At 41.4% G+C, this 23,768-nt stretch overlaps 3 protein-coding genes across 20 annotated transcripts in view; 2 read left to right on the forward strand and 1 right to left on the reverse strand.

The window, feature by feature from the left end:
* TMEM181 (transmembrane protein 181) overlaps positions 1–11,536 on the forward strand; it is a 30,660-nt gene extending 19,124 nt beyond the window's left edge. For 4 of the 5 annotated variants that reach the window (XM_080998387.1, XM_080998388.1, XM_080998390.1 and 1 more), the window contains 6 exons: positions 1,262–1,364; positions 1,469–1,520; positions 2,776–2,858; positions 3,372–3,461; positions 3,868–3,934; positions 5,171–11,536. In XM_080998387.1, the coding sequence (XP_080854513.1) occupies positions 1,262–1,364; positions 1,469–1,520; positions 2,776–2,858; positions 3,372–3,461; positions 3,868–3,934; positions 5,171–5,249 (474 nt within the window). In that variant the 3' untranslated portion in view covers positions 5,250–11,536. The remainder of the gene's footprint in view (positions 1–1,261; positions 1,365–1,468; positions 1,521–2,775; positions 2,859–3,371; positions 3,462–3,867; positions 3,935–5,170) is intronic. The other variant, XR_013983904.1, reaches the window with a different exon arrangement.
* Positions 11,537–13,603: 2,067 nt separating this feature from the next.
* On the reverse strand, positions 13,604–19,802 carry DYNLT1 (dynein light chain Tctex-type 1). Its single transcript, XM_081000053.1, has 5 exons — positions 19,695–19,802; positions 17,961–18,002; positions 15,424–15,547; positions 15,078–15,155; positions 13,604–13,998 (listed from the first exon to the last, which is right to left on the reverse strand). The coding sequence occupies exons 1-5, from the start codon at positions 19,719–19,721 to the stop codon at positions 13,928–13,930; spliced, it is 342 nt and encodes a 113-aa protein (XP_080856179.1). The 5' UTR covers positions 19,722–19,802; the 3' UTR covers positions 13,604–13,927.
* A 37-nt stretch (positions 19,803–19,839) lies between these two features.
* Positions 19,840–23,768, forward strand: part of SYTL3 (synaptotagmin like 3) — a 37,729-nt gene continuing 33,800 nt past the window's right edge. For 2 of the 14 annotated variants that reach the window (XM_081000027.1, XM_081000039.1), the window contains exons 1-3: positions 20,392–20,764; positions 21,646–21,804; positions 23,208–23,437. The gene's annotated coding sequence lies outside the window, so the exon portion shown is untranslated. The other 12 variants (XM_081000029.1, XM_081000031.1, XM_081000028.1 and 9 more) reach the window with 10 other exon arrangements.

Consider the following 23,768-nt stretch of genomic DNA (forward strand, 5'->3'; position numbering starts at 1 on the left):
TCTACAATTCTATGATTCTATTATTCTAATTTTGTTGAAAGACTTTTGTTGCCCACTTTTGTAAACTATAACTCTTTGTTGGTCATCAGTTATATCTTTCATTTAGATTCTTAGAAGTCCAGTTGCTGTTTCTAAGATCACGTGAGGATGTCTTAATACAACACAATAAATATTGGGAGATAATTGTATTAAGAGAAAATGAAACAGAACAGGAAAAATGAAGTGACTTATAAAGTCACTGTTCTCAGCTTCTTTTAAAAACATGTGACCGCCTGTGCATCAGGTATGCAAATCAGGGGAAACACATAGAGAAACAGGATTGACAGCACAACATCCCTATGTTTAGCCTGACCAGCATTTTGGAAATCATGTAAAACTGTTCTTATCCGAGAAGCATATAGTGACTGGGATTACGTTTAGCCATGGTTATTCAAATGTAAAGGCTTTCATCTAAAGGCACTTTTGCCTGAGTGAAAGGCTGGATATGCACCTTTGACACTGGAGACATATATTTTAGGGCCCATCCCATTCTCATAGCTGTAATTTGTTTTAACTGTCTTTGATATTGTATTTTTACGTTCTTGTTTTTTTTTTTTTAATGATTTTTATTAAAATTTCAGTAAAAAATTTAACAGAAAAACATAGAAAAGAAATACAGAAATACACAGTACATAATCCAAAAAAGAATAAAAAACACAGAAAACAAAAAACAACAAAAAGAAAAAAAGAAAACAGAACAATTAAAAACAATATCACCTTTTCATTTCCGTTTTTAAATTTACTTATTTTCTGGACCTCCTCATACCTCCCTCTTTTGTATTCCAGTCCAAATTGTTTGTCCAGCAATTTCTTTTCCACTTTTTTAATCCCAATCTTTAATCTTAATATAATATAACATTAAAATTTTACCTCTTAAATACCAAATTTCCATTTCCTTAAACTTCTTTAATCCTGATCTTTAATCTTAGTCTATCTATAACTTTGAATCCTGTACAGCTGGAAACCGCTTATTTTCAATCCAACATCACTCTAGCATTCTTTAATTTTGCAGTGTTTCTGTAGATAATCTTTGAATTTCTTCCAATCTTCCTCCACCGACTCTTCTCCCTGGTCACGGATTCTGCCAGTCATTTCCGCCAGTATTTTTACGTTCTTGTAAGCTGCCCTTGGACCTCATCATGAAGGATAGGAAAGAAATGTTGTTGTCATAATCGTCATCAGAATAATATTTTTAAAACTTTTGTATATATTTTTGTAACAGGGTATGAAAATCTTCTTCCTTGTGGTGGCAGCTGTGTACATTTTGTACCTTTTGTTCCTGATAATCAGGGCATGCTCAGAACTCCGTAACATGCCCTATGTCGGTAAGCTCTGTTCTGTGCCAGTCATGGTTGTTGCGTGGCAATGTTCTTCCAGCGAGATATTTGTGTTCACTTTCAGATAACCATTTTTCTTCTCCTTTCCTCAGATCTCAGGCTAAAATTCTTGACCGCATTGACATTTGTAGTTCTCGTCATTAGGTAAGATGCTAATTCTTTTCTGAAAGGTGCTAGATACAGAAATCATTCTGCTGAGGTGCAGATTAGCATCCTTCACATTTCTGATAAAGCACGTACAGTCAAACCTCGGATCTCTGTTTTGGAACATTTTGGCTCCCGAATGACAAAAACCCAGAAGTCAATGCTCTGGTTTTCAAGTGTACAGTGGTATCTCGGGTTAAGAACTTAATTCGTTCTGGAAGTCTGTTCTTAACCTGAAACTGTTCTTAACCTGAGGTAACACTTTAGCTTATGGGGCCTCCTGCTGCCGCCGTGCCACCGCTGCGTGATTTCTGTTCTCAGCCTAAAGCAAAGTTCTTAACCCGAGGTACTATTTCTGGGTTAGCGGAGTCTGTAACCTGAAACATCTGTAACCTGAGGTACCACTGTATTTCGGAAGCCGAATGCCCAACGCAGCTTCCGCTTGAGTGCAGGAAGCTCCTGCAACCAGTCAGAAGCCATGCCTAGGTTGTAAAACATTTCAGAAACCGAATGGGCTTCCAGAACGGATTACGTTCGACAACCGAGGTTTGACTATATTAGATGCCGATACATTATGCTTGGCATATATACATGTAATATTTTTTGGTTTTTACAAACCACTTAGACTGTTTTGGTATTGTGGTATATAAATATATGAAATAATAACTTCCATTGGCACAATTACCACATCCTTCCCACAACTCCATCCCCTCCCATGCACTCATTTTTTGAGAATCTGGATGTTCCTGTACGTTGACAGTAGATTTAATTAGGAAGGCTAACATTTGCCCTAAGGGATGCGGGTGGCGCTGTGGTCTAAACCACTGAGCCTAGGGTTTGTCGGCAGTTCGAATCCCCGTGACTGGGTGAGCTCCTGTTGTTCAGTCCCTGCTCCTGCCAATCTAGCAGTTGGAAAGCACACCAAAAAGTGCAAGTAGATAAATAGGTACTGCTCTGGCGGGAAGGTAAACGGCGTTTCCGTGTGCTGCTCTGGTTTCAGCAGAAGTGGCTTAGTCATGCTGGCCACATGACCCTGAAAAACTGTCTGCAGACAAACTTCGGCTCCCTCGGCCAGTAAAGCAAGATGAGCGCTGCAACCCTAGAGTTGTTCGTGACTGGACTTAACTGTCAGGGGTTTTTTACCTTTACCTTTTAACATTTGCCCCAGCACTAATTTAATGTTTCATTTAACTCTGGTTAGAAAGTAATTACAAAATGTTGAGTGGCTTTTTGGTTTCTTCTCCCTTAACTGCAGCATCGTTATACTTTATCTGCGTTTTGGAGCCCAGGTTCTGCAAGACAACTTTGTGGCTGAACTGTCGACCCATTATCATAATTATATCCTTTTCTTGTGACATCGTGGTACTGAGATGTTTCAGTCAAGCTGTCTATGTCAGGCTGTTTGAGGGATTAGCATACTGTAGTTCCCTATATAATGAAGGCCATCAAAGCGTAGGCAAGGCAAGCACGGCTGCGCAGGGTGTTGCAAAGCAATGGCACATCCACAGAAAAGCCCCTCTCCTGCATCCCAAGCAAACATAGCTCAGATGTTGGTGGCATGTGAAGGAGAGCCTCTCTATGTGATCTTAGTAGACAGGCTGGCTTTTAGCTTTTTGTATGTTGGGGCAGCTTTGAACATTAGCACTGCTTTCGTCTGTGACACTACCTATAGGTGAGGCAGCTGTAAAGCAGATTTGATTTTTAAATCTGGAGATAACTTTTTCCTAGATGTTTTGCTAGGGTTTTGACGCTGTCCAGGTTAGCTGCCTACATATATGTGGAGAATGACATTTGTATGCTGCGAAGTGTGCATCTTGAATTGTTTTGCTTGATATCCTTGACTGTTACCACCTGCAGAATTCTTATCGTTCTACGGCTTATTGAACTTCTATTTATACACATTAGCCTTTGTATATTCACCATCAAAAAATGCCCTGTATGGTAAGTTGGCCTCAGTTCGGCTTTTGCTTTCCCCCCTCTTTTCCTTCCATATTCTATTCAATTGCAAAGAGGTTGCATGTCATACTATTGTGTAAAATATTCAGGTATTATCTCTATTTGGATTTAAGTCCTAGAGCAGGCATAAGAAACTTGTGGCTTTCCACATGTTGTCTTCAAGCTCCTATCTGTCACCACTCACCATGCTGGTAGAGTCTTGCTTCCCTCCATGGTGCTCCATAAGAAGACATATTCCCCTCCTCCCCAAAATGCTAGGCTTGTGGTCTCTCTTGAAAGACTCATCTTGACTATCGAAAGCTTACTGAAAGTTCAAATAAGCTGAACTGAAAAGGTCCTATAATGGAGAGATATCTTGTTAAGTGAACTTTTCCTTTGCAAAACCTTTCAGAGTCTCAGCTGAAAGATAATCCTGCCTTCTCTATGCTGAACGACTCAGATGATGATGTGATCTATGGGTAAGTAGCGTAAGGCTTACAGTAGTAGTATTAATTTAATATTTTTTCTCATATTCTACAAAATATAAGCCATGGAGGTTTCCTTTTAAAAAGGACTGCCCTGTCCCTGGTGATAGTTGTATATTGGAAGCAAATGATGAAGAATCTAGTACTTGTGGTAGGAATAGTATGAGGTCAAACATTTTTAAAAAGCTTCCATTAGTTCCCTCATGGAACTTAAGTGGCATATGTGGTCCCTTGCCCCATTTATCCTCACGGCAACTTACCAAGGTAGGTTGGCCTGAGAGAGAGTGAAAGGCCAGTAGATCTCTTGTGAGCTTCATCGGCTGAGCAGTGATTTGAACTCGCTCCCGCAGGAGGCAGAGATGGCCACCAACCTGCATGACTTTAAAAGAGGATGAGACAAATTCATGGAGAGGGCTATTGATGGCTATACTCTGTCTCCACAGTTGGAGGCAGTAATGCTTCTGGATACCAGTGACTGGAAACCATGCAAGGAGAGAGTGTTTTTGTACTTGAATCCTGCTTGCTGGTTTCCCTCAGGCATCTGGTTGTGCCCTGTGAGAAGAGGATGCTTTCATTGGCATCCTGATGGGTCATTGACCTGGTCCAGCAGGCTCTTCTTCTGTTCTGGTCCCAGTGTGCTCACTTGCTCACATATGACCTAACATCTCTCTATAGCCTCTGTGACCGCAGAGTTTTATAGCCACAGAATTGGTTATAAGATGAGAGGGCTCCGTTCTAGGGAGCGAGGTCTGAATTTGTGAGATAAGCCACGTGAGTGAAATGTGTGTATGGCAGGGAAAGCAAGTGCTTATCCCCCACAGAGTTTTGCTTTTCTTTTCTGAGAAAAGCATGTGTCCCTGCTTGTTTCCTCATCTTTTGGTCCTGTCTCGAATTCAGCAGCAAGCAAGACAAGTGTACACTTCCAACTGAGCCATCAGTGTTACATTGAGGATGCCTTAAAAATTTGTGAATTGCTTTGAACACTAAAATTAAAGCAAGCTCCCTATACCAACCTTCCAATATGGTCATATTTTGAAGCCGTACTCTTTAGATATATTGGAAGGAAGCTAAAGAATACTGCTTTCATTCCTACCTGAAGAGGGTTCATGTTTGAAAGAATAACAAATCTTTTGAGATCATACTAATTTCGTCTACTTGCCCAGAATAAGTGTTGTTTTATGCTATTTATGTCTTAAGATGTTCTTGAATATCTCTTTTTTGGGGGGACAGGAGTGATTATGAAGAAATGCCACTTCAGAACGGTCAAGCCATCAGAGCCAAATTCAAGGAAGAATCGGACAGCGATTAAGTTTTCATAGAAGTGACCTGCTCTATGAGAACAAAAGCAATTTTGACACTCTTCCCCCCACCCACTTAAAAATCTTTTTCCCGAGTCTACTGTTAACTGATCATAGACTTCTGTGGAAGGATTTCCTGTTTCTCCCTTTCTGTTTACAAACCTAAAACTGAAGTGGGAGAGGGGGGAGAATATAATTTTTAGGGAAGAGTTATTTTGTAAACTCAAAGTGTACCCCCCCCTTTTTTAGAAAACAGTTGTGATGGGATGCTGCCAGACCAGATTGTTTGGGGAGCTTGTTGTGCACTTTCACAGCTAATACTTTGATTTCCTCATAGTTTCATAACTATTTACTTGGAATGTAATATTGAGATGCTTATTTTTTACTCCAAAATAATTTTATTTTGACATTTGCAAACCGTGTTTGCAGAGAAGGGGAGAGAGGAAATGCCCCAGCTCCCAACGACATTCAACCCCAAACTTACTCTGATTGGAATCTGCTTGGCACTTCCAACACCTTGAGAAACCTCAGTTTCTGTTCTCCTATTTCAGGGGTTGAAAGGTGGTGGGTAGGAATTGCAATTGTGATTCAGCGCTGTATGTGACTTGAATTAAATGAAGGAGTTTTTTTCAGTTATCTGATTTTGTGATTGCGATTAAGCACACCAGTTCAGCTTCTTCTGAGACCAACATAATTCTATATAATTGTATTGGAAGAGCAAAATAATTTGAGAAATAAGGTGTTCTAAGGCTGTTTTATCTTAAAACAACAGTCACATTTGGTGAAAAGCATGGCCTTGCACCTGAGCGTCTTCTTCCTGTGTAAATGATGACTGAATGCTGCTTGCTGCTGTTAATTAAGAGGGAACAATATATAATTTTAACACACATTCCCTTAAATTCTGTAAATGTTTTCCCCCTCCCCCCAAATAAGGGTGTTTGGTATTTCATAACCAGTAGTATAGAAACGCAAACACATTATGTGTTGGATGTGAACCTAGGTGGGCTCTTGGAGATATTTGGGTAGGAAATTCTCTTCATTTAACTGAGCACGATCCGAAATGGTGGTTGATCCATTTTGTTGAACCAACTGTATAAACCAGCAAAGTAAATTGGAGCCTTCAAATTGCAGAGAAGTCTTCAGATTTCAGAGTTCTGCAATAATTGTTGGAACGTGACGGTATGTTATGACCATGTGGAGGCCACTTGAACAGCCTTTGTACGATGCCTGCCACATATGCAGAAGACAATGGCTAACATGGAATGAATCGTCCTCATTGCATGCATACAATGGGACCAAGCCACTATACACATTGCAGCAATGGCGTGGTGAAGCCTCCATGTTGTGGTTGTGATGTGTGTACTTGACTGTAGTTGGTTCAATGAAAGGTATGATCTGAGCCATTTTGTGTTCTGTTTTACGATAGGCATTTCTTTTAGCTCATCTTCAGACACACCTAAAATGGCAGCTTTCGTGTGTTCCATTCTTACCCATGCTGGAAATGTGCACTACTGAAGTTGATACAGTTTAGCAGAATGGTGCTTCCAATCACAGTTTGTTGAGAAATGCCTCTTTACTCTCCCACCCTGGTAGTTTTGGTTCTGAATGGATTTATTAAAATAGTATGATGGGAAAATCGTGGGTAGCCCTCCTACCTCACAGAAGCTGTCAGTATTTTCATGTGCATTTTCAAGCCCATGTTCCTGCCTATAAATAACTCCAGTAGGTTCCTTTTGCAGAAACACTTGGTTATATCACTGACCAAAACAAAAATGACCAATATGCAAGGACTGAAGACCTTTTTTGAGTTGAATGTAAAAGTTCAGTGCATTTCTGCTGGTCACGCTTGAATTGCTATTTGCATCTCTTGCTTGGCAAACCTTGTCCTAACATAATTCAAGCTGCAGAAACAGTCTACAGGTAACTTGCATCTTATGCAGGGGTCGCGTTCCTGGCCATCGCGGGGATAAGCAAAATTGTGTAAAGCCCCAAAAGACCCCTAGCAAGCCATTCAACAACCATTTTTAAAATCACTGCACTTAACTGGTGAGGGACGAATGCGGCTCTTCGTATTCTGCATCCTTTCCCTTGCTGGATGTTGCTGCAGATGATACGAAGACCCTGGGGAGTTGACTGGTAGCCAGAAGAAGTGCTTGGCTGTGGTTCAGATCCAGAGGTGGGTTGCCTGGGCACATCTGCTGTTGCTGGTTTCTTTGTGAGGAACACAGTGATTGATAGGTGCTGCTGTTGTCTCTTGGGCTCATCAAACATTTCCTTGCATGGTCTCAGAATGTCTGTATTCCCACAGATGATCTTGAGGATGCATTCCATGGAGGGGTCAGATCATATGCGCAGAAAAGTTGAGAAAATTTCTGCAGGCTCCAACTTGCTGGCCCATGCTCTCCATCCTCATCCTCGCATACTGAACTTGAGCTGACCAATTCCTTTAGCAATTCAGCAGTCAATACCTGTTTGACCCTCAGTTAGCTCTGCAGTCTGAAGTTTCTCCACACCCTTTAGTTGTCTCTCCAAACCCCTCCACCTCTGATCACCCTCTGCAACCACCCCTTCTATGCCGAAACACTCTTACGAAGGCTGCTGGCTCTTTCTCCTTGCTCTCATGCCCCCTCTTTCCCCCTTGCATACCATTTTCTTATTTTTCCCCTGTGCATGCCATTTTTGCACCACTTTTGGGCAACGTGCATAATGCTGAGAGTGTGACTGTTAAATAAGCGTCAGATGCGAGTTACCTGTACTTACCTGTTCATTCTTCTGTTACTGTTTTCTAGGAAAATAGGCTGGGATAATAAGAACCTTGTGCATTAGTGGAAAGGACTTTCCTCTGTGGGTATATGAGAGAGTTGATGTGTGTGTGTGAGGGACTTTCTCAGTATTGGCTCTTCAGTATGTGCAAGGAGTTACTCTGGGAAAGGGTTAGTACTTGCAAAAAAACACAGCGCTTTGAATCCTGGCCATAGACAAGTATATGGTGATTGATACCTCAAGGCTACGAATAAACTGACCCAGTTTGCACATCATACTGAGCCAAACCATGGCTTAGTGCATACATACAACCTCCTGAGGAGAGCTTTGCTACCCCCATCATTTTGCTGCTGCTGCTGAACTAAGCCATGGTTTGCCTTACTTCATATTCTGAACCATGACCTCTGGGTTGAACAACACGATAAGGCAAACCATGGCTTAGCTCAGTAGCAAAATGAGCAGTGACAAGCAAAGCAGCTGTGATCCCCATTCTGGGAGCTTGTTGGTCCTAAACCACGGTTTGGCTTAGTGTGACATGTGAATTTACGGCACTGTGAAGGATTTGTTCGGCTATTTTTGCAAGTAAATATCTACACTGATAATAAAGCTATGAAAGAGTGTCATGCACTTTGCATATCAAAAGTACAAGACATAATATTAGTATAATCATCTAAATGTAATAGTTTGCTTTTGGTAGGTTTCTGATAAACCATTTCAGATGTTTTGTTCTGTGGCAATCAGCAAGTTAGAGTGCTAATATGTATTTAGTAAAATGTTGTTGTTTTTAACAGCAAATTAAAACCAAGGCATGGAGTATATTCTATGGATAATATCCAATGTTAGTCATACTCAGAATAGACCCATTTGAATCAATGGATTTCAGTAACTTGTTCATTGATTTCAGTGGATCTGAGTATGACTTCGCCTAAAATACATTGTAAAACTTGGGAAACTAGATGTGTATTTTTCCTAATATTTTATATTGCTTGATATTGACCCCTAGTAATCATGTGGAAAAATTGTACTACTTGTCTTTTGATGTATATATTCTTTTAAATTATTGTTGGTTTCTCTTCTACATTTTAAATACCTAGGGTGATATTCAATTAATGAGTCCTGTCAGCCCTGTGTGAGGACTTCTGCTTGCAGAACAGTATTCAGGGGGACAAGAGGGGGGGGGGCGGTCATTACAAAGTCTGAATGCTTGCCCTTACAGAGTGATCACTCAATTTTACTTAAGCTCCCAAGTTACCTTTTCCCTTAATTCTGGAGAAAATAAATGAATTCCTGAGTTAATTTTTTTAATTAAATGTCCTTGAAGTTCATTGAACTTTAGGAATTGAAGGCTACTATTGCATTTGTCTCCACTAATCTCACTCATCTGACAAGTCCCAGGAACAAGCATTCAGCTGTGTTTCCCATTACAATTTTTAGTGCCATTTTTTCGTTTGTCACATCGCAACTTGTTTAAAATGCTCAGTGTTAAACACCCAGAACACTTAAAGTTGTCATATTGCAAACTGGGGAAAACACAAGGTAGTAGTAGAGATTATTTTCAGGTTTATTAATTGGAATTATTTTGCACAGATATGATAATTGAGCACGGTATGTTGTATTTTTATTTTTTGCTAAGGGGTTCCCTATGAATAGGAGAGTCGCTGGGAAAGCTGTTGTTTTCCTTTTAGCAGGGCTTCATAAACTCTGTTCCATGGACCACAAGCTTCATTCAGGTAGTTTGCAGTGAGTCTGTAAAAATGCAGTTTAAAAGCATCCAGCAATGTAGTACTGCACCTTACAATTGCTACAAGCAGAAAAACCATTTAGAGGTCTGCCAAAAACCTCAGCAATTTTCAAATGGTCCATGGGGGGAAACATTTGGGAATCACTGCCCTGCAGCCGGATGAGGAAGCTGTTAGTGAAAGTGCCTTTGGATATGGTGTTTAGTTGGCTTCCACAAGGATCAGTTGCCAAGCAATTTTGCTTCAGCTGGGCTTTTGAGTGAGCATGAGCTAGATCCCCTCGTCAAATAAAATAATAAAGTAATTCTGCTACAGTGGGAGAACATCGCCTACTACAAAGCATATTTTGTTTCATTGTGGGTTTTCTTTTTTTAAAAAAATGTGTCCCATCTTTTTTGTTGGCAGAAGTTGCTGCTTTTGAAATGGCTTCTGTAGTGTGTGTAAAAAGGCTTGCTGATGCCCACTGTTGGTGAAAAACATCTCTAAAGAAAATATGAGCATTGCCCTCCGTGCCCCACATATGGTGTAGCCTCCCCAAAAGTGCTTGTAGTTTTCGCCTACTTTGTCTTTGCCCTTGTTTAACATGGATCACTTTTGCCTTAGCAGTTGTGATTGTCAGTTGCAGCGCTGTTTAGGTAAATACGCAGTTTGTACACACTGGCTTTTATGGTTAAAATTTCGATGTGCCAGTAAAGCTAGGAGGCAGTAATGTAACTAGGACTGTGTTCAACGTTCAGACAAGCTATAATCTTGTGTTTTGTCTGCTGCAACCTTCAGTTTCCGCCTTCAGGGAAAGTAGCCTGTAGTGTTCTCAAATTTTTAAATAGAAACTAGTGATTTTGGTGGTGGGATTCCCTGCTGCTGCTTTAGCATCTTTCCACACACCCACCACTTCTTTCTTCCAGGCTTTGTCACATAAGTGACCATCTACCAGCCAGAGATAGTGAAGGAGGAAGATGCTATACTGTCTTGTAGCCAATCAGATGTGGCTGTGTTATAATATCGCTGAGGTTGAGGGGCGGCAAGTTTAAACAAGCAAAGATTTCTACAGATTACACAAAAAAAAGCACTGACAAAAGGGTCACGGAAAACAATTTTTTTCTGAGTAATCTTGCCTCAGCCAGAAGTGTAAACCCAGTAGAATCATGCCAAAGAACAAGAAATCTGTGTTTATATAAAGGTACATTGAAAGAAGTTTGTTTAGCAAGAAATTTGCAGCCTGATCCTGTGCGTGCTTACTCAGAAGCAAGTCCAAGTTGGTTCGATCAGACTTACTCCCACATGAGGTACAAAGCCTTACTTACAATGAGAGTTACTTCTAAACGGTGCCCAAGGCCATTACTGCATTTAAATGATGTAGTCACATCTGTTGCATTTTTAGCCATATGTTCCAATTGTGCCAGTAATTGATATGAAAAGCTCCTTATGCTACTGTACAACTGAACTCAACATTTGTAAATAGATGTAAAATGAAATAAACCTCTAGAAAATATTTTCTACCAAAACATGGCTAGAACCTTTTCATAGTATATGTTTACGTTAATGAAAAGTTGTAACTATAATTTTGCTTTTGGAAGGGTATGCATGGGGTACCTCAGTGTGTCATCTTCATGCTTCAGGGTAGATGCTATTTGTTATTATGAGGCACTAGCAACATTGGTGATAACTTTCCCTGAGCAGGAATTTAAGAGTCAGTTTACTTTCAGTAAAATACTGGGCGCAGAGATGTTTTGGAGACTGTGCATAGTAAAATTACGTTCCAATCCAATGCATTCACAATAAAGTTTTATATAGAACCTTTGTGCCTATCTCAGTATTGTTCCTCCCCATACACAATAAATGGTGGCACGTTTATTTCCATGTGTGCATATGGAAATTCATTTGGTGGCATGTAATAGATAAGCTAAAACTGCTCTGGCTTCAGGATGAAAAAACTCTCAATTTCACTGTCTTTTCATTAACCTGAATTTGATGGAAATAGATATAAATGCATCTGAGGAAAACAAAATTGGTTGTCTATATTTGGGGGGAAAAGTGACATCAAATGATGACACAGCTCAAAATAATGACGTCTAACTCTAAATATCTTCAGGAAGCATGGTGGACAAGCAGCCAAAATTCCAGGGGGACAAGCAGAAGCCCCTTGATGCTACTTGATGGAACTGAGGTATGAGCAGGCACAGTACTGGAACCTCACTTGCATGCGCGCCAAACTCTGCCAAGTGCTCAAGGACAATAAATGGGGGTGCACGACCCCTTTCTCTTTCCCGGCGAAGATAATTGGCAAACAATCTTTCTTGAAGTGCATGCTGTTGAACTGCCACCAGCTTTGCAACTGGATGATAGATGCTGCAATTGTCAGGGTCCAGTCTCACCACTGCCTTTCCCCCAGAAACTGCCGCAGTGAGAGCACTGCCATTGAGCACGAGTTTATAAAGAAAGAAACACGTCAGTTTGCCGATATGGATTTGCAGGGCCTATGTTGGCCCTGGAGTAGGGGTGGGGAGAATTCTCTCATCCACCTGCGAACACCTGTGTGCTTGAATTTTTCAGATAAGCTTGCTATTTTAATGGAAAAGCAGTATGTTTTGTTCTTAGGCTTTTAAATGCCCTGTGGTTTCAGAAACTCTGGAGCACAATGAGGCCATAAATACTAAACAATTATTTTAGTAACATGCTATTTAACATTAGTCTGTCCTACTCAGTTTTCCCAGGGGTCCCAACTGAACAAATTATGCTTCTTTATACTGTATCACACAATTGTTCTCTTCCATCTAGTCTCAGCCAGAGGACTTTCCCAGCCCTGCCAACCCAAGAAGTACTGAATGAGTGATGCCAGGGATTGAAGCTACATGAAAAGCATGCACCTCTCCCACTGTGCTATGGTCCATTCACAAACGCTAGCAACAATCCCACTAGTTGGAAACTGCAGTTCATGTTTTTGACCACTTAATTATACAGACACTTAAGCAGAGTGCAGCCATACAGTCAAATTCACTTTACAGTAAAACAGCTCACTCATTCTGGAGTGTTCTGAAAAACACTTTGATGAAAAATATTGCATTCTGGCAATTCTTTGGGGTGTGTGGAATACTTATTATGTGGCTATTTTAAATACCATTTAGCCCAATTTACTGTTCCAGGAGAACTTACAGTGAAGTGGATTTCTGATTGGTTGGTACAAGTCTACCATCTCAGTAAGAGGCTCTCAAATGTCAGTTCACTCCTTAAGTGACAGCTTCTGTGTACTAAGAAACAGGGTCTTTATCCTACTTTGAGATCCCTGAGATGGAGCCTTGGATCTTTTACATTCAAAGGATGTGCCCTGTGCTATGGCAAGCATGGATCAACATTCTGCTGCTTCTTGCCACTGTTCTGTGAGGTGTGCTGGTCTCCCATTTTGAGAATGGAGTAAAATAAGGAGTACTTTCTCTACAATCAATTAACTTGGGGCCACTCCTACTTATATGTTTGGTCAGGGAGCAAAGAGCCATCTAAATTGATTTTTAAAAAAAAATAAAACTCAAACTTTAAAGAGAACTATGCACCTTGGAGCAATTAGCTGTTAGCCCCTCCATGCACCTAAAAGTTTTGGCTGCCATTAAAACTGGAGTTACTTTATATGGGAATGTTTAAAATACCTACAGTTGTCTAGTGTAAACAACTGGAGCTTTGGTGGCTCTATTGGGAGTTTTAGGGTACCACAGAAGCCCCCAAAAGGACTAAGCAGCTGAGCGAGTGCTTAAGGAATAACTGCACCCCCATTATTTCACAATGATCCATTAGGGCCAAGCTGTTAAAGGCATGTGAGGTTAACCTCACGCTTGTGGAATGTACAGCTTTTATGAATGCACATACACAAGTTCAGAACTTCAATAATTTAATAACAAACAAAAGCATTGTGTGAAATTAGTCTTATTCAAACCAGTTGCAATAAAGCTGAAGAAGTGCAGCATGTTTCAGGTTTTAGCACCTTGAGAAAAGAGTCCTTAAAGTGTTAAGACAGGGAGTGATTTGATATGGATAAGAGGTGATGTGTTTATGTAACAGCATAGAAATTGCTTCCCCATTTTCTCACAGGAAGAAGACAGAAGTTCTTTAAAAACAAAGTTGTTCACTGAATTCACAGTTTTAGTGGATATATGAAATGGAAGGGATGACACAAAGGCTGAAGAATTCCAAGGCAATTATATTGCGAGTCCAAAGGCACTGACAATACAGTACATAGTCTTGTTCTCCCATCTCACAGTGCAGGTTCCTACAAAAAGAGAAGTCAGTCAATCAGGGTGGCCATACTATATACAGAAGAACTACATCAGATCATAAAATTCATAGCTTTCAATTTAAAGAACACATAGAACAGATCTATTGCATCTTAAGCCACACTTGCTAAGTTTAAGCCTCAGCCAACTCCGTACCACATAGGCAACATCCCATAATTTGGAGCAGTGGAACCTAAAATTATTGAACCACATTACACCAACATTCAGTCACACTTTATTCTTCCACAGGAAGCATATACCGTATTTTTTGCACCATAACACTCACTTTTTTCCTCCTAGAAAGTAAGGGGAAATGTCTGTGCGTGTTATGGAGCGAATGCCTGCGGGTGGCGGGGGCGGGGATCTGCTGCAGTCGTGAGCAGAGGATCCATGGTTCCCCTTCCTTCCCTCCTCCATGGTTACAAAGCATGGATCCACATGGATCCTCAGGATTTTTGCATTGGGCTACTCCAAACTCACTGTCAGATCACATGTCTGTGGCCACAGCATGAACCACAAAAATCATATATCCACTATTTCGTTTAGAATATTTTTTTTCTTGTTTTCCTCCTCTAAAAACTACGTGCGTGTTATGGTCTGGTGCGTGTTATAGAGCGAAAAATACGGTATGTTTATTCACTGGTGATGATGATTCTTCCAACTAAGTATCAGGAAGAACTTTCTGACAGTAAGAGCTGTTCGACAGTGGAAGATGGTGGACTCTCATTCCTTGGAGGTTTTAAAGCAGAGGTTGAATGGTCATCTGTCATGGATGCTTTAGCCGAGATTCCTGCATTACAGGAGGTTGGAAGAGGCAACTCTTCGGGGCTCCTTCCAACTCTACAATCCTTCAATTTTAAAGCAGAGATGCTCTACTAGCTACCCTAGGGAAATAAGGGAATAAGGCACTTCTAACAAGAACAACTTGCCCCATGGTCACTTGTAACTTCTAGTATTAGAAGTTTATTACCACAGAACAGGTGTGTGTTGATTTTTCTCTTCTGGAGTCACACAAATATCTTGTGAAACATTTCAATGGAGAAACTAAGACAAAGTATTAAAACATTCTTGTTACCGTCAGCAGAGTTGTCCCAGAAGCAAGAGCTTGCAGTATGAAGTCCAGCACCATTCTTTTGCATAATCACACATGTCACTGTAAATTGAAGATATAGTATTGTTAGAAAATGGAATGTTTCCATGGCATAATCTACACAGTTACATCCACATCTGTTTTTAGCCTTAAATGCCTATGTAAACATCTCTTATCTTAAATGACCTTTTAGGGTCACAGCAGTTATTAAACCAATCACCGAGAGTTTTTGCCCCCTCACCTGCAATTTCCATTTTAGAGTTTAATTTTCGGTTTTACTCAAAACCATTTGTCAAAACAATAATACAATCACAGAAACCCATTCACTTACCAACATATTTGAAAGGTTTCCCCAGCTTTGTGAGATGACTCAGAATTTGCTCTACAACACTTGTAGTCCATTGATTCACTTTGCTGTGCAGATATGCATTGCCACCTATTGTTCCTTCTATGGCCTGCAAACAAAGAGAGGTTCAAATTACCACCAGGCTGCTATGGAATTTTAATTTTTTAAAAAGCATGCATTGATTTCAAAAGCTAGAATAAATATGTCAATGTTTTTTCCAAGCAACACAGATCACACCATCAAACACAGATCACACCATCAAACAAGAAGGAAAACCCAGAACCAATTAACAGCCATACTGATAAGCAATGATCACTGAAATGCTAGCTTGAGCTGCCATCTGTGAGGTGGTGGATCAATCTCAAGAGTTCCAAACACACAAAGACACCCCCCCCCACCTTTGCAAGAATGATTTGGGCAGGTAACCAACAATATGGTGCCTCATATTTATTCTGAGGCAACTGCAATCCTAATTACAGTGGAGCAGACACACCTCTCTGCCAGTGGGAGACAATGTCCACTGCGAAGGCCATGCATGTAAAAAGCTCTGTGGGCAGTAACTGCACTGTTGGTGTTCTGGGAGTGCAGCAGGGGTGGGATTGAGGCAACCTACGATCCAAGCAGTGTGCCAACCTCACCCCTCATGGTGAGCTGCAGTGCCACCAGTGATGGTGTTCAGGTGAGCACAGGCACCTGTTACTGTTCATCTCTTATGTGCTGTGTTTGACAGATTGTAAGCATGGAGGCAGGGACTGTGTTGCTTTTCGGTCTTTCCCCAGTACCTAAAAAATATTAGGAATGTTATGAACAACATTTAATGTATCACCAGAAACACATAGAGGGAGAAAGACGTCTTCCACTTCTGAAGCTACAGAGGGAGTGACAATGAGATCTTGCAACAAGAGGCTAAACAGCCCAAATCAATACCCTCTGTAATAAATGGGTGTCTGGCTTACTCAGTCTTATCCTGCGGTTGTAGGCATAGATTTCACACTCTGTAAAGCATTAGTGCCAAGACTGAGAACAAGGGAGTGGCTGTTCATTGAATGTCACTAAGTTGTGGTCCTTTCATGCTTTTTCGTGCAGATTCTATATTTGCAAACATTACTGTAGCAGAGTGTACTAGCATCTAATAGCCCTATTATTTTAAATTGTTTTTAATGTTTTTAATGCTGTAACCTGCCTTGGGGCTTTAGGGTGAAAAGTGAGTAATAAACACCAGCACCACCACCACCACAAAACATGCAAGGGAGGCATGCAGGTTTTTTACACAGATGAGTTGTACATACTTGATAAGTTACCAATTATATATTTGCTTAACAAAGAATGGCATGTACAACATATTTAGCTTGTGCTCCTAAGCCTTCACTAATCACCAGGAAGGTTGCCACAACAGACGATTAGCAAACAAGACACTGGTACCCAGGTAACACATAACTAGAGTAAATTTGCTCTACATCTACGAACTATATTAATTCTATAGCTGCAAGTAACCAAAAGATTATCCCTGAAGTTGGAATCTCATGAAATAGAACAGTCCACTCCATTTAAGCCAAGGTACATACATTAAATACTGATGTCACCACGGTGATTCAAGTAGATTTAACTAGCTTGCAGATTAGGCCAGAAGTCAGTTCATATTACAAGACGAAGTCCTAAATTTGATATGCTTAATCGTTTAAAAAGAGAGGTAAAAACCTTTATGAATGCAATTCTATGAGGATATCAAAATAGGATTGTTTCTTCTATACAGGCTGGCTGGGATTAAAAGTATGACATAAGGCCAACGAGCCTCTACTCCTCTTCCCACTGCAGCTCTTGATACTCCCAGAAAAATCATCCCTGCAGATCAGGAGTCACCTCCAGAGTGAATTCAACATAACATGAGGGACTCTAAAGTAAAGTTGGGGGAGTGGGTTTTTCCCCTCGGAGAGACAATCTGCATATGCAGAAATGTTTTCTATGTATTCAAGAGATTCTGCAGATTCTGGTCCTCCCTCCCATCCCTTTCACTTGTGGGAACTGCCCTGCTTTGCCGCTTTCATACTTTTAAGACACTATATCACTAGCTGGAGAGGTGAAATGTTCACAAAACAGAGCCAGCGAGTCACAATCCCCTAGAAATGTTTCAAATGAAATAATACGTATCTGTATGTAATTGTACAAAATGTATACACCAATAACAAAATTATGAGCACACAGACCCACACATATTTCGGAGCAAAATTTAAATAATTCACATTGCAATGTGTGTTAAGAGGCTGTTTACATAGCTCATGTTGCCACTTTAAATGTGGGCTTACAACACAAACTTAGGCATGTCTACTCAGAAGTACCACTGAGTTCAATGAGACCTATTCCTAGGTAAGTGTGAGTGATTGCAGCCTTACAATTCAGTGCAATGTGTATTTTCCACAATGCAGCAGTGATATATTTATCTTTTTAAAGGGAGTTACGGGGTGCAGTGGAAATATAGCAGATGCTGTGGAATGAGGATATATGTAGCATAAACACCATCCTACCTCTTTTATAATGTTGCTTACTTCATCCACAATAAACGCAGTCTTGCAGGGGGAAAGAAGAGAAAAAGAAGCCAGAGATAACATTTAAACCAAGTAAGCAATTTGCAGTACTGACACAAATGTAGTTTTAACAAACAGGCTAATGCTTCAAACATTAATCAGATTTGATTTATTTCCCTAAGCATCTAACGCTGTGTTTCTACTTCACCAGACATAGAATCCTGCCATCGCAAAGTGTGCCAAGCGATTCCTTAATGCTTATAACTGCAGCAAATGAACTTCTTAAGCAGTCACATAAAAGCATATGTTTAACATCCCTTCAAACACTTATAGAATAGAGGTGGCAGGCATATATAATGGCCAGGGAACACATAAAAGGCCACAACTACTCCCCTTTTAGGGACACGGGTGGCACTAAACCACAGAGCCTCTTGGGCTTGCCAATCAGAAGGTTGGCAGTTCGAATCCCCGCAACGGGGTGAGCTCCCGTTGCTCGGTCCCTGCTCCTGCCACCCTAGCAGTTGGAAAGCACATCAGAGTGCAAGTAGATAAATAGGTACCATTCTGGCAGGAAGGTAAACGGCGTTTCCGTGCACTGCTCTGGTTTGCCAGAAGCAGCTTAGTCATGCTGGCCACTTGACCTGGAAGCTGTCCGCAGACAAATGCCGGCTCCCTCAGCCAGTAAAGCGAGATGAGCGCCACAACCCAATAGTCGTCCGTGACTGGACCTAATGGTCAGGGGTCCCTTTACCTTTACTCCCCTTTTACAATCTATTCATAAATATGTGGAGGCCTTTCTGGCACTCATGCATCAAGGCAACTCTTATCTTCCCCCCCTTTTTTCTTTTATATTTTTATTATCATATATAATAAACATTACTATAAATGATAATAAAGGTTTTGAGGTGTCGGTGGTTTTTTGTTTTTCAATCCTGGTATATAAATTTTATGAAATACTTGTTTATGACTCACTGAGACACATATCTCATCTGCAGAGGAGTACATGAGGCTCCATCTCACCTCTGACCCTGGGCCACGTTTACTACCTGATCATGATTAGGGTTAGGACATTCAGTTGAACACTGAAAGAATATCTGAGGATCTCTTTTCTATAGCCACATAACCATGGATTTGATGGAACAGTAACTTCAGAATGCCAAAAGGAGATGCCGCCACACCCCAGATGAAACCTGCCAGTTTCCTTCTCTTCTTCTTTAAGAGGGGCAAATTCCCTTCCCTCTTCGATTTTGCGAAGTTTCCCTTAGGACAAGAACCTGGGCCATTAGACCAGCTGGCAAGAGTTTTATTTCTTCGGCTTGCTGCACGCGCACCTCCCAAATGCGTGTACCCGCGTGCCACGAAGAGCGGCGCTTTCTGGCCCAAGCCATCCCTACCACGGGGGGAGCGGGGAGATGCAGCACCGCCAGCAGGAAAAGTACCCCGGGGCTTGTAAGGCAGCCTGGCGGCGGCATCTCTCCTCTCAGCCCAAGGGCTGGAAGCGGCGGGAGCGCCGGGGCTGGCAAGAGAGGAGGGCCAGGCGACCTTCCAGGAACGGGAACGTGGCCGACAATGGGCAAAGGGGCGGACCCCGCCATCGCCACCGCCCTCCCCACGGAGGTCCCCGCAGCTACGGAAGAAAGGGGCACGCCGTCCCTTCCTTCCACGGCCGCCCGCCCGCCCGCCAAGAGGAGGAGGAGGAGGAGGAAGGACGCCGCTGCCCTTAGGAACCGTTACCTCCTCTGCAGACTGAAGCTCGTCCATCTTCTTCTTCAGCAACCCAGCCTATCGTCTCCCACGCGGCGCATGCGCAACCGACTCTTCGCCGGTCGCAGACAGCAGCACTTTTCTTTCTTTCTTTCTTTTCTCTCTCGCTCGAGCTACGCGGCTGCGCAGTGCGCTCCTGTGCTTTCCCAACCAATCACCCGACGCTGGCAAATGTACCGGAAGCGTTGCTGAGCTACGCTCTCTCTTTATCCCCCCCCTCTCTCTCGCGCGGTTTCCGTTGTTTAATAAGAGGTGTGGAAAATGCCCCCCCCCCCCATCGCCCTTTCTGGGGGTTTTTGCGTGTGGTTCGCGCTGAGCTGAGGAGCCTGCGCTTAAGCGACCGTAGGGAAGGGAGGATTAGCACACATTCGTCGCTTATTTTACTTTATTTAGAATATAGGGGTGGCTCTCCCTCCTCCAGAACTCTCCGTCTTCCATGCTGACTGGGCCTTCAGGTGCTTGAAGAGGACAGGTCGCCTCTTAATAGCCTTTTCTGCAGGCCCACTATATCCAGCTCCTTCAGTCTCGGAATTGTAGAGTTAGGAACCCAAAGGGACATCTAGTCTGACCCTCTGGAGTGCAGTCTTTGGCTCAGGGTTCCTCATCTCCGACCGTCACCCTCCTCTGGATGCATTCTATTTTGTCAGTAACCTTAAAATGAAGGGTGCAGAAGGGAGGTCTGACCAAAGTTAATTTATAGATAATTTTTTAAAAAATGAAATAGAAATCCTTAACAAAAATGGAAGCAACCAGTGAAATTGTATAATGGGGAATAAAGAGACTTCTGCTGAGCAGTGAACTGAGTAGGAGGTCCCAAAGCCCTTATCCAAGGGTGTCACCTGGAGACTTCAAGGTCCGTACCATGGAGGGGAGTCATTGCTGTCTGGCCAACAGTAACCAACACACACCACTGAGATGTAGCAGCTCCCATGCATCTGTTGTCTTGCAACATCCAGGGCTTTTTTTCAACCATAACTCAGTTCCAGCACCTCTCAGGTGGGCACCATTGCCTTTATAAGAGAACAAGGGAGGCGTTCACAGTGAGTTCCAGCACTACTTTTTCTAGAAAAACACTAGCAACATCCATTTGTAAATGTAGGGCCCTCGTCACCTCTTTCACTGCTTAGTATTGAAGGCTTTTTATCTGCCATAATAGTGTATCACTTGACTGGCTACCACAGCAAAAAACAAAAAATGGATTTCAGGAGACACCATGTTAGAAGAGGCATTTTTTTTTTTTTAACAGAAGGAAGTGTCATCTTGTAAAATGGGACCTTGTGCAATAATGCAGCACTGTGGAGAACCTGCATGGTGTTGGATGACAACTCTCATGATCACCCCAGGCAATACGGCCAATGAATTGAGAGTTACAGTTCAACAATATTTTGGGAGCTGCAAATTCCCAATTCAGAATCCAAAAACAAAGCTTTCCACCCTTCAAACTATTTCCCCCATATATATTTATTAAATCACATTTATGCTTATTGATGAACAAATAACTAAAAGTTATACATAAAATTGGTTTTTCCCCTCCCTATCATGCTATCTTGGCAAAAGAGTTTGAAGCGTTTCATTTGCAGGAGTAGCTCACCCCCTCAGAGAGGGTAGATTACTATCTTGGCTTTGCTTCTCAAATGCTTCAACAGAACTCTCCTCAAATGCTTCAAAAGAATTGCATTACTTCTCAAGAATCACAGGCTAGATGACAGTTCTTAATCCCTCCCATTTACATTCCTATTATTAATTAAATTTGTGCATTTATGCATACTCTGCATTTATGTATTTACTCTGCCTGAATAATTTGCAGGTTTTATAACTGAGGGCACCATCAACTGCTTTTCACAGATGACATTAAGCTTGCTTTTTTCTTCATTCTTACCTTCTTTCAGCCCTTTTAATTTCTTCCCTTTCCAACCCACAGCAGTTGGTGAGGGCAGTTTCTGCTCTTAGGCAACACTGCATTGTCAACATCTTCCAGAACTTAGCGCCTACCTAGCCCAAATTCTACAATGCAGGATTTAGTCAATGGCTGTGGAGAGATGCATACTCACTGTTAGGACACTGGAAGCTCCCTTCTCAGGTAATCCTTTATATATAGATAGATATAGATAATGCTGTTAATTGTTTTATTAAAAGCATACACATAAACAATCATAGTGCATATGTGCATGTTTTCCAAATAATTCAAATTCAGTATACAGCAAGCAAATTATACTCGTTACTATGGGTTTTCCTGATGTAAACATGGGGGAAGAAGTTTCCAAAAGGCTCTATTGAAGCTCAGGTGGTCTTCCTCCTTCTGACAAAGGGAAGCCAATTGTCAACAAAATGGTCTGTCTGTGCCACTCTCTGTGGAACTCTGTCTTGGAGCATCAGTTTTTATGGTAGTGCAAGCTGCCATACTTTATTTAAGCTAGCTTTTCTTCATGCTGGCTGGGACTGATGGAAGTTGTAGATCAGAACATCTGGAAGATAGCAGGTTGGCAAAGGCTCTCTTAGTGGAAGGGCATTTGCATGTCTCTCTCCCAGGTTAAAACTAGGTTCCCCAAATACAGACTTTGACTAGTACTTAACTTCCTGATCTTTACCACCCGTACCAGCAAAGTGCTTGAGGAAGAGGGGAACAGACTTGGAGATGTCTGAAACATTCCCCTCCTTCCACATCCTTCCAACATTCAAGCACTTCAGTAGCCTAGGTAAGACTGAGGACAATATCAGAGGCAAAATGTGAGGAATGAGAAGGTGGTGTGGGAAGCTAACCTTGCCTGTGGGCAAGATAAATCGATGAGTCAATGGCTATTGGTCATTACGACTTCCAGATTCAGAGGCACTATGCTTCTTGTTGGTTGCTGTGGAAAACAGAATGTTTGGCTATGGTTATTACAGATGTTTCTACAATCAAACACAAAGAAACACATCCAAAACAGATAACAAAAAAAGCCGAGCTTGGCCTGGAATATGAATATTCTCTTTAAAAATGGAAAAGGTTTCTACACACATGAATATCTGGCTATTAAACTTCTGAAGCATATGTAATAAGATGAAATGGAACCTCCAATTCAGATATTTCTAGATTTGGGTTTGGATTGATTTGTACGTAATATTACTTGAAAAATAGGTGAATAAAGCCTTCCCTTTGATAGCTTAAAAGCATTGGGGATTTTAAAATGTGCGTACTATTTATGTTGCTATTACTGGTACTGTATTTGTATTATTCATATTAATACCAGCAATACGTATTAATTATCATGCATTCCACAGCCCCTTGAGATAGCTAAGCGGTCAGGGGGGATCTGTCATTTCTAGTAAATGCTCGCTCTGAATCTTGCGGAAGTTGAGGTTTGCAGTGTTGCACACATCTAACATAAGCGAGTGACACAGAGAGAAACCACATGAAAGTATCATACTTAATGGCCACTACTCTTCCTGTTAGCTTAGGGGTTTCATGTACACTTTAAGAAAAAGCATTGTCTTTTCTCGCAGTCAACTGTTTCCTCCCAGACCACTAAGGCATTATTTAAAGCCTCTCTTTGATAGCAGACTGCATTGGTGGCAGTTACTTCCAATGCAGAGGGCTGTAGGATCATACGATGATGTGCACTGAAGTATTCGGTGTCAAACTTCAGTCCAGGAAGAAGGAAACAGAGAGAAAGAAGATATCATTTTTTCTTCAGTAAAACTAGCATCCTGCATTTCTTCTATGAAAGTAAAAGGTAAGTCAGTGTTTGCTAAAGGTAGGCATAAAAAAATGTTAAAATGTTTGCAAGGCAAGTGCCTTGCATTCCTCTCTTATTTGTGATTATTTGCTGTGTTTCGTTCCCCTAGCAGATAGGACACATTGATCTTTAGGGGTTATTGAATTGGAAAACACCCTATCTCAAATTATTTTAGACATTTCTATTGCTTTAACATTCAAAAACTGGTGAATGCAAATAAATAAGTTCTACTATTGCTGTGTATCTGTTTCTCAAAGCTATGTAAATATGTAAAAGATGCCTCTGAATTTCTGCCGTTAAAAGATGGAGATTTATTTCCTCGTGGTAG

Source organism: Podarcis pityusensis, assembly GCF_964106645.2.
Source record: "Podarcis pityusensis genome assembly, chromosome: 3".
Lineage (NCBI taxonomy): Eukaryota > Metazoa > Chordata > Lepidosauria > Squamata > Lacertidae > Podarcis > Podarcis pityusensis.

What these genes read in the sequence shown, in the direction of transcription:
- DYNLT1 (XM_081000053.1), bottom strand. Translation starts at nt 19,721, where the DNA reads ATGGACGAGCTTCAGTCTGCAGAGGAG. An exon ending in AGCTTCAGTCTGCAGAGGAG is followed by an intron (nt 18,003 to 19,694) that starts GTAACGGTTCCT and finishes TCCCCCTGCAAG; the next exon opens with ACTGCGTTTATTGTGGATGA. An exon ending in GAAACCTTTCAAATATGTTG is followed by an intron (nt 15,156 to 15,423) that starts GTAAGTGAATGG and finishes TTCAATTTACAG; the next exon opens with TGACATGTGTGATTATGCAA.